At 52.6% G+C, this 10,121-nt stretch overlaps 1 protein-coding gene across 3 annotated transcripts in view; it reads right to left on the bottom strand.

The window, feature by feature from the left end:
* LOC129820022 (AT-rich interactive domain-containing protein 1A-like) overlaps positions 1 to 10,121 on the bottom strand; it is a 112,196-nt gene that overhangs the window by 82,284 nt on the left and 19,791 nt on the right. For all 3 annotated transcript variants that reach the window (XM_055876816.1, XM_055876818.1, XM_055876817.1), the window contains 3 exons: positions 5,702 to 5,929; positions 1,129 to 1,758; positions 896 to 1,012 (listed from right to left, as the gene is read on the bottom strand). In XM_055876816.1, coding sequence (XP_055732791.1) covers positions 896 to 1,012; positions 1,129 to 1,758; positions 5,702 to 5,929 — 975 coding nt within the window. The remainder of the gene's footprint in view (positions 1 to 895; positions 1,013 to 1,128; positions 1,759 to 5,701; positions 5,930 to 10,121) is intronic.

The following is a 10,121-nucleotide window of genomic DNA, read 5'->3' as shown; positions in this document are numbered from 1 at the left end:
TAAAGAAATAAAGAAATAACAAAAGAGGGAAACATCCTGAGGACATCCCCCACTGGCACTGAAATCTCTCTCCCTCCTCTCACTATTTAAGTCATCTGCTTGCACTTCCTCACTCCCCTCCCTCCCGCTTTCTCTCCCTCTCATTAATGATCTAATTTCTCCCTGCAGACTTGTTCTCTGTCTAAACCTAGAAACAAGCACAGATACTGACTCCTACTGAACTGTCACGCTCTTCCACACAGAGAGAGTACGTAGTCAAAGTTCAAATCCATTCAGTTTCATAATCATTTAGCTTATAATTTCCAATCTGGGAATAGATTAACTAAGCATTTGCTAATTAAATAGGGGTGAAATAAAAAGGTCCATTTCAAAGTGAAAAGGAGAATCCTTTTTTGTTGTTGGTTTAAGTACCTTTTATTTACCTAATGAATATGTTTTCACCTGCTTATCGAGACAGGTTCATTGTGGTTCAGTCGACATGGCCTTTTAGACCCATCTATCCTCTGTCCTCCCACAGCTCCACCAACCAACCCTTTTCTCACCTCATTCACTCCTACTCCCCGTGGAGTGTGAAGAGACCACTCACGTCAGAATAGCTGTCAACCCAGGAGAGAGTGAGGTGATTTTCCCCACGCTCAAGACTCACCGTCAATAAACACTGACGTGTGTGTGTGTGTTCCAGCCGATTACCATGTGAATAGTCAAGGTCAACACAGCCAGCAGTCCAACAGAGGGGACTGGGCCAGAGGAGGTGAACAGGCTAAAATCTGGTGCTGGGAAAAGATGACTGCTGAGTGGACAACTAAGGAGGTAGAGGTTGTTGTAGTGTGGGAGATTGTGTGTATGGACGTGTGTGTTGAGTGACAGACAGGTAGTGTGTGTTGGGAGTGCTTACTGGTAAACTAGAAGGCCGTCCCTGCATGCTGTCCTCTGCGCCACTCTTGTTGGAAGTCATAGGCTGGTTGGAGGGGGGAGCACTGGACTGGGAGCTGAACGAGTCCTGGGAGAGCTCCTGAATAGAGAGGGAGGATAGAGGACGAGAAAAAATAGATGAATGTGTGTAAACTGAGGAACCCTGAAAGCCTGAGTAAGCTAATGCCTTAGTTCAGCAGATACGTGATGTTTTACCTGTGGCGGAGGTGGAAATCGCTGGAAGGGCGACTGCTGCTGCTGCTGCAGGGGTGGGGTCTGGGAGTAGGGTGAGGGCTGGCCCTGCTGAGACTGACCCTGCTGCTGTGGGGGTCCACCGTGACCTGGAGATGGGTGGTGGCCCTGGGAGCCCGGGGAGGATTGGTGGCCGGGGGGTGACTGGTGGACTGGGGGTTGTTGATGGCCTGGGGGTGGCTGGGCCTGTGGAGGGGCCGCCCTATCTTGCTGCTGCTGCGGGGGTCCTTGCTGCTGCTGCGGGGGTCCTTGTTGCTGCGAGGAGGGTTGCTGCTGTGGAGGCTGCTGCCCCTGCCCTGTGCCTGGGGGTCCTTGCTGCTGAGGGTAGCTGGGCTGGGGGCCCTGACTCTGGGGCCCGGGCTGGCCCTGCTGGGGCCCTGGCTGCTGCGTGGGCTGGGGTGGTCCCTGGTTGTAGGGTGGCTGGGCCTGGGGTGGACCCCCTTGCGGAGGCCCTTGGCCCTGGGGCCCGGGCTGACCCTGCTGGGGGTAGGGGGCCTGCTGCTGGCCAGCGTGTGGTGGGGGGCCGTGCGGGCTGTAGTAGCCCTGGCTCTGCTGACCGTAGCCCCCTGGACCCTGCTGCCCAAAGCCGGCAATCTAGAGAAAGGACAAACCGCAATGTAGTCACAGATTTAGTCGCTTTACTATCTAAGTCAGTGTCGCAAACTCCCAGTCCAAAATGCGGTCCGCAGGCCCATTTAATGGAACCCACAGAAAAAATAATCCTCTGGTGTACATAAGGACAGTTATTTTAGTCCTATTGAGATCCAGCCCTGCACACACAATTGGCAAAATACAATATATTACTGTCACGCCCTGGCCTTAGTATTCTTTGTTTTCTTTATTATTTTAGTTAGGTCAGGGTGTGACATGGGGAATGTTTATGTTTTGTTGGTGTTGGGTGTTTATATGGTAAAGGGGTTATGGGGTGTAATATATGGTTTTGTGTTGAGTGTAGATGTCTAGCGTTGTCTATGTTGGTTAGTTATCTAGGAGAGTCTATGGTTACCTGAATGAGTTCCCAATTAGAGACAGCTGATTTCGGTTGTCTCTGATTGGGAGCCTTATTTAGGGTAGCCATAGGCTCTCATTGGTTGTGGGTAATTGTCTATGTAAGAACGTTTGTAGCCAGTGTGTGTAAGTGCACAACGTTTGTAGCTTCACGGTCGTTTTGTTATTTTGTTGTTTTGTTAAAGTGTTTTTGTGTCGTGTTCATCTTCGTGTTATAATAAAAGAAGATGGCTTATTTTCCAACTGCTGCATTTTGGTCCGTTAATCCGCCACACGATCGTGACAGAATTACCCACCATAGGACCAAGCGGCATGGAAGGCGGCAACAGGACCTACCCACAAAGGATTTCTGGACATGGGAGGAGATACTGGATGGTAAGGGGCCGTGGGATCAACCTGGAGAATATCGCCTCTCTCGTGAAGAGCTGGAGGCAGCGAAAGCCGAGAGGAGGCGATATGAGGAGGCAGCACGGAGACAAGGCTGGAGATCCGTGAGTACAACCCAAAAATTTCTTGGGGGGGGCCTTAAAGGGAGTGTGGTGAAGTCAGGTAGGAAACCTGCGCCTACTCCCTGTACTTACCGTGGAGAGCGGGAGTACGGGCAGACACCGTGTTACGCAGTAGAGCGCACGGTGTCTCCTGTACGCGTGCATAGCCCGGTTCGGTACATTTCAGCTCCACGTATCGGCCGGGCTAGACTGAGCGTTGAGCCGTATGTCATGAAGCCGGCCCAACGCATCTGGTCACCAGTGCGTCTCCTCGGGCCGGCGTACATGGCACCAGCCTTACGCATGGTGTCCCCGGTTCGCCTACATAGGCCGGTGCGGGTCATTCCACCTCCCCGCACTGGTCAGGCGACGGGGAGCATACAACCAGGTAAGGTTGGGCAGGCTCGGCGTTCAAGGGAGCCAGTACGCCTGCACGGTCCGGTATTTCCGGCGCCACCTCCCCGCCCCAATCCAGTACCACCAGTGCCTCCTCCACGCACTAGCTATATGGTGCGTGTCTCCAGCCCTTTACCACCAGTGTCTAAACCACGCACCAAGCCTCCTGTGTGTCCCCAGAGTCCTGTGCGTCCTGTTGCTGCTCCCCGCACTAGCCCTGAGATGCGTGTCCCCAGCCCGGTGCCACCAGTCCCGGCACCACGCACCAGGCCTACAGTGCGCCTCAGCCGGCAGGAGTCTGCCGTCTGCACAGCAATGACTGAACTGCCCGTCTGCCAAGCGCCATCTGAGCCATCCGTCTCCCCAGCGCCATCTGAGCCATCCATCTCCCCAGCGCCATCTGAGCCATCCGTCTGCAATGAGCCTGCAAAGCCGCCCGTCTGCAATGAGCCTGCAAAGCCGCCCGTCTGCCATGAGCCTGCAAAGCCGCCCGTCTGCCATGAGCCTGCAAAGCCGCCCGTCTGCCATGAGCCCACTGAGCCGTCCGCCAGACAGGAGCCGCTAGAGCCGCCAGCCAGACAGGAGCCGCTAGAGCCGTCCGTCAGACAGGATCTGCCGGAGCCGCCAACCAGACAGGATCTGCCGGAGCCGCCAACCAGACAGGATCTGCCAGAGCCGCCAACCAGACAGGAGCAGCCAGATCAGTCAGCCAGCCATGAGCAGCCAGATCCGTCAGCCAGCCATGAGCAGCCAGATCCGTCAGCTAGCCATGAGCAGCCAGATCCGTCAGCTAGCCATGAGCAGCCAGATCCGTCAGCTAGCCATGAGCAGCCAGATCCGTCAGCTAGCCATGAGCAGCCAGATCCGTCAGCTAGCCATGAGCAGCCAGATCCGTCAGCTAGCCATGAGCAGCCAGATCCGTCAGCTAGCCATGAGCAGCCAGATCCGTCAGCTAGCCATGAGCAGCCAGATCCGTCAGCTAGCCATGAGCAGCCAGATCCGTCAGCCAGCCATGAGCAGCCAGATCCGTCAGCCAGCCATGAGCAGCCAGATCCGTCAGCCAGCCATGAGCAGCCAGATCCGTCAGCCAGCCATGAGCAGCCAGATCCGTTAGCCAGCCATGAGCAGCCAGATCTGTCAGCCAGCCATGGGCCGTCCCTCAGTCCGGAGCTGCAGTCCCTCAGTCCGGAGCTGCAGTCCCTCAGTCCGGAGCTGCCATTCATCAGTCCGGAGCTGCCCCTTACCCTGGAGCTGCCCCTTACCCTGGTGCTGCCCCTTACCCTGGTGCTGCCCCTTACCCTGGTACTGCCCCTTACCCTGGTACTGCCCCTGATCCTGGTACTGCCCCTTACCCTGGTACTGGACCTTAGTCCGGAGCTGTCCCTTAGTCCGGAACTGCCCCTTAATACAATGGGGTTAATGTGGGGGGGGGTAGTTTGGAGGAAGCCTAGGAGGTGGTTAGGTACTGTGGTGACGTGGGGACCGCGACCAGAGCCGGAGCCGCCACCGTGGAGGGAAGCCCACCCAGACCCTCCCCTAGACTGTGTATGGTGCGCCCGGAGTTCGCGCCTCAAGGGGGGGGTTATGTCACGCCCTGGCCTTAGTATTCTTTGTTTTCTTTATTATTTTAGTTAGGTCAGGGTGTGACATGGGGAATGTTTATGTTTTGTTGGTGTTGGGTGTTTATATGGTAAAGGGGTTATGGGGTGTAATATATGGTTTTGTGTTGAGTGTAGATGTCTAGCGTTGTCTATGTTGGTTAGTTATCTAGGAGAGTCTATGGTTACCTGAATGAGTTCCCAATTAGAGACAGCTGATTTCGGTTGTCTCTGATTGGGAGCCTTATTTAGGGTAGCCATAGGCTCTCATTGGTTGTGGGTAATTGTCTATGTAAGAACGTTTGTAGCCAGTGTGTGTAAGTGCACAACGTTTGTAGCTTCACGGTCGTTTTGTTATTTTGTTGTTTTGTTAAAGTGTTTTTGTGTCGTGTTCATCTTCGTGTTATAATAAAAGAAGATGGCTTATTTTCCAACTGCTGCATTTTGGTCCGTTAATCCGCCACACGATCGTGACAATTACGAAATGCACAAAAATTACAAATTGTTTTTCATGAAAAACAATCACATTCAGCGGTTAGCATAAAACGTAATATATTTTTCTACATCAGGCAATATTAAGAGGATTAAATGGCAATACTCTTTACTAGCTGCTCTTTTAAAATGTCACTTGGTGGTCTTGTGGCTTTTCTGTACGTAAAAAGACTTATCGCACAGAACTTTGGCGTTGCATTGTTCTCAAGTAACTCCAAAGACTAGCTGACCGTGCCCAGCAAGTCCACTGGGGAAAGAAAAGCCCTGTGATGTCTAGCGGGGCCCTTACCCTCCAAACCATTCAAAGAAAACATGAGGAGTTGAAGACCTGCATCAAACCCACCTGAAGTGGCTGTTGTCTGAGACGGGTAACAATGAGACCAGTCTCCTCTACAGGGTGCCTATAACACCCAACAGGCCTGTCTGTGCGTCTCTAAACTAACAGAGCCGTTTAAGCTGTGACTGCATGGCAGTGTTATGATCTTAAGAGTGTGCAGAGAGAGAGAGAGAGAGAGAGAGAGAGAGAGAGAGAGAGAGATCGACAGCATTACCAACCTGTTGTCCGTATTGCATGCCAGCCATGCCGGTGGGGGTGCGTCCCTGCATGCCCATAGGATACCTTTGAGGCCCCGGGGGTCCATAGCCCTGGCCTGGGTAGGAGGCACCCTGTTGGGCCCCTGGAGGAGGAGGGCCCTGCCCCTGGCCTTGCTGCTGCTGCTGGGAGTAGGGGTTGGCTCCACCGTACCCCTGGCCCCGCATCTTCCCTACATGGTCCATAGGGGGCTGGAGAGAGAGAGAGGGGGGGCTTGTAACCAAACTTAGGACATTCATATGTTTATTTCCATCTTTAACATTGCAATCACTGAACTCCTGAATAAAATCATTTGAACCAATGCAACTCATTAAAATGTGAACGTTTGAGGAATGGTACGTACACAAGCTAAGCAGGGAAAACCACATGAGACGTCACTACGGAGTCCCATAACTAAGCCATGCCGCCGGTGGGGAAAGTGAAACCTATGAGGGTAGAGCTAAAGAATGCCAACAAAACAGTCTGGACGGATTGGTTTCCCACAAAAAAAAGGGAAAAAAACTTGGCCATGAATGAATGAATGAGCCCAGTCTCCTCCCTCCATCCCTTCGCCAGGAACATTTGACTGCCCAGGAGATCAGAATGCCAGAGGGAAGTTAAAGTTACGTTCTGACGTTGGGGAGTGTTAAGGTTCCTATGAAAATAATCTGGAGGAAATAAAAGTATTCGTCTGTCTGTCTGCGGTGGCTGGAAGCGAACACACCCCTCAGGGGAGAGAGACATCATGGGAGAGGACAGGCCTGACCCTGCCTGCACCTGGGGTGGAATGGCTGGGGCATCGTCTCACACACACACACACACACACAGTAACCGCAGTACCAAAAACAGTAGCCGCAATACCAAATACAGTAGTCTCCGAGTCTGACAATTGGAGAAATACCACCACCAGTGTTTCCCCTACTACTGAGAGCTGAGGAGGGCTAGTTGGCATCGCTCCACTCTTATCTTTATCTCTGCATTTTTGGAAAAGTACAAGTAAGTAAGTTAACATTTCACTGTTAGTCTACAGCTGTTGTCTACAAAGCATGTGATAAATACAATTCGATTTGACTACAATACCTGTTGTTTTCTTATACATCTGAGCCAGTGTTCACCTTTGCATGTAAACGCCAGCGGCGGCGACCACCAGCATACAATCAGAGACGATGCTAGTACAGAGGGAGGATGCTTTGAAGTACCAGGCAGCAGCACCTTGAGCCTCTTGGACCCCAAGACAGGATGGCGTCACACAGACACAAAGTAACAGACACAAAGCAACAGACACAACACCTTCTCTCTGCTTCCCATGGTTACTCATCCATGTCATGTTTTTCCCTCCCAAACCAAACCTCAGTGCCTGATTATACAAGACAACCACAGTCTATTTATAGCCCAGACCAGAGAGCAGGAGAGGAGGGAGAGGAGGGAGAGGGCAGTGTGCCTGAAATGTAACAGGTCCCAGCTGTATGGTGTTTGAACCCGTGCCAGAGACCGGCTCCTCTTCTCTCTTCTCCTCCTGTTTTAATAACGCTGTTTTGGCACTGCGTGAATGACACTCGCAATACGGAGGAGGGGGGATGAAACTGGTCCCGTGGGGGCAGCAAGGGGAAGGAGGGGTGGGGGGTTGTCAGCATAAAGAGATACCACATTCTATCCACTCCACATTTTACCTCCAGCCAGCCCAGACACCCACAGGGCAGGCCTCCCCCCTCTCCAGGGCTACCCCAGGTTCAAGGACAGAGTGTGTGTTACTATACTCCCTAGGGTCATAACAGGACCCTGCCACAGGGAGGTGGTTTCCCGTGACCTCTCCTGCACATTTAACCCTGTCTGTCTCTGAGTCTGAATGGATGTGCATAACATCCAGCCACACAACGATCCTCTGGCTAGAAAAGATAAATACTGTTTGTTTGCAACCACTTCCAAGTTGGACGTATTAAATGGTTTTATTTGGTTAAAAACAAAATCACCGCCATGATAGCTAGCCTGTATTGCAGAAAAAAGATTGGTTTTCCAAGCTAACAACAGCAGTGTTAAGCTTCAGCACAGTTAGGTCATCACTCCAAGAGAGTTTGGATGTCTGTCTGCCACTAAACTAGGATGATCTGTCCTGTCTAGTCACCTTCCCGCCCTCCAGCCACGTGTACCTACCTAACCCCTGTGTTGACATCTCCATGGTAACCACATATATGCACTGTGAGTAACCTCCTCTAACCTGAGCAGGGTAGAGTCCCAAACGGGCACCGTATTCCCTATATAGTGCACTACTTTTAACTGGAGCCCAATTCCTTATTACATATCCCATAGGGCTCTGGTATAGGGAACTGGGTATTTAAGGCCACTAGCAGCAATTTACCAGCCTCCCTTTTTTAATGATCAATGACAAACACAGACACATAAGAATCATGTAAAACTAGAACAATGGAGGCAGGCGGTCAGTTTATTTGTCATGCGCCAAATACAGTGAAATGCTGACTTAAAACTGCATTGTTGCTTCAGGGCTTGTAAGAAAATACCTACAAAGTAAGAGATAAGAATAACAAATAATGAAAGAGCAGCAGTAAATAACAATAGCGGGGCTATATACAGGGTGTACTGGTACAGAGTCAATACGCGGGGGCACCGGTCAGTCGAGGCAGTTCTGGGGAAGGGAACCAAAGAATGACTGCAGCATTTAAGGTCCAAGAACACGGTGGCCTCCATCATTCTTAAATTAAATGTTAATGCGAAGCTCCCCCGTCCAACCTGACAGAGGGACGCTCCCCCGTCCAACCAACCTGACAGAGGGACGCTCCCCCATCCAACCTGATAGAGGGACGCTCCCCCGTCCAGCCGGACAGAGCGACGCTCCCCCGTCCAGCCGGACAGAGGGACGCTCCCCCGTCCAACCTGACAGAGGGACGCTCCCCCGTCCAGCCGGACAGAGTGACGCTCCCCCGTCCAGCCAGACAGAGGTACGCTCCCCCGTCCAGCCAGACAGAGGTACGCTCCCCCGTCCAGCCAGACAGAGGTACGCTCCCCCGTCCAGCCAGACAGAGGTACGCTCCCCCGTCCAGCCAGACAGAGGGACGCTCCCCCGTCCAGCCTGACAGAGGGACGCTCCCCCGTCCAGCCTGACAGAGCGACGCTCCCCCGTCCAGCCGGACAGAGGTACGCTCCCCCGTCCAACCTGACAGAGCGACGCTCCCCCGTCCAGCCAGACAGAGGGACGCTCCCCCGTCCAGCCTGACAGAGCGACGCTCCCCCGTCCAGCCTGACAGAAGTACGCTCCCCCGTCCAACCAGACAGAGGTACGCTCCCCCGTCCAGCCTGACAGAAGTACGCTCCCCCGTCCAACCAGACAGAGGGACGCTCCCCCGTCCAGCCTGACAGAGCGACGCTCCCCCGTCCAGCCTGACAGAGCGACGCTCCCCCGTCCAGCCAGACAGAGGTACGCTCCCCCGTCCAACCTGACAGAGCGACGCTCCCCCGTCCAGCCGGACAGAGGTACGCTCCCCCGTCCAACCTGACAGAGCGACGCTCCCCCGTCCAGCCAGACAGAGCGACGCTCCCCCGTCCAGCCTGACAGAGCGACGCTCCCCCGTCCAGCCGGACATAACAAAATGTGGAAAAGATCAAGGTCTGAAAACTTTCAGAATGCACTGTATGTATGTATGTATGTGTGTGTGTGTGTGTGTGTGTGTGTGTGTGTGTGTGTGTGTGTGTGTGTGTGTGTGTGTGTGTGTGTGTGTGTGTGTGTGTGTGTGTGTGTGTGTGTGTGTGTGTGTGTGTGTGTGTGTGTGTGTGTGTGTGTGTATGTATGTATGTATGTATGTGTATGTATATGTGTGTGTGTGTGTATATATGTGTGTGTGTATGTATGTGTGTATGTGTATGTATGTACACACACACACTTGCGCCCATCTCAATCCATTGCCGGAGACCTAGACTGAAAGCCAATTCATGGTTGATGTGAAAGATGTGGACGGTGTCCCCACATGGCTGGTGTGACAGAGGCTCCAGAGGCCAACTTACCATGCGCCTCCCAAATGGTGTAACAACGCGGAGGACTCTGTAGAAGTCCGCATTGACATGGATTGGTTGACGGTAAAACACAAACTCACTTCCTTGACAAGAGCGCTGCAAATCCCAAGAAGAATGCCCTGACTTCTGCTGAGGTCACATCACCATTAAAGAAAATGTAGATCTCTGGCGCCCTCGAGGCATTTGTCTTATTTCATCAAACCGTAAGCATTAAGCATCAGACAAGCTCAATGCATATCGCTTATTTTATTGAAACACACAGAGGATGTCTATATATTGAAAAATACACTTAAAATGTCTGCCAATCGATTGGTTGAAAGAACAGACAATCAGGTGTTTATTTTGTAGGGGACAACCTTAATGTGCTTTAATGAACTGCAC

The sequence above is a fragment of the Salvelinus fontinalis genome, chromosome 22 (genome assembly GCF_029448725.1).
Source record: "Salvelinus fontinalis isolate EN_2023a chromosome 22, ASM2944872v1, whole genome shotgun sequence".
NCBI lineage: Eukaryota > Metazoa > Chordata > Actinopteri > Salmoniformes > Salmonidae > Salvelinus > Salvelinus fontinalis.
Note: the sequence above shows the minus strand (reverse complement) of the source record. Positions and strands in the feature narration are given on the sequence as shown.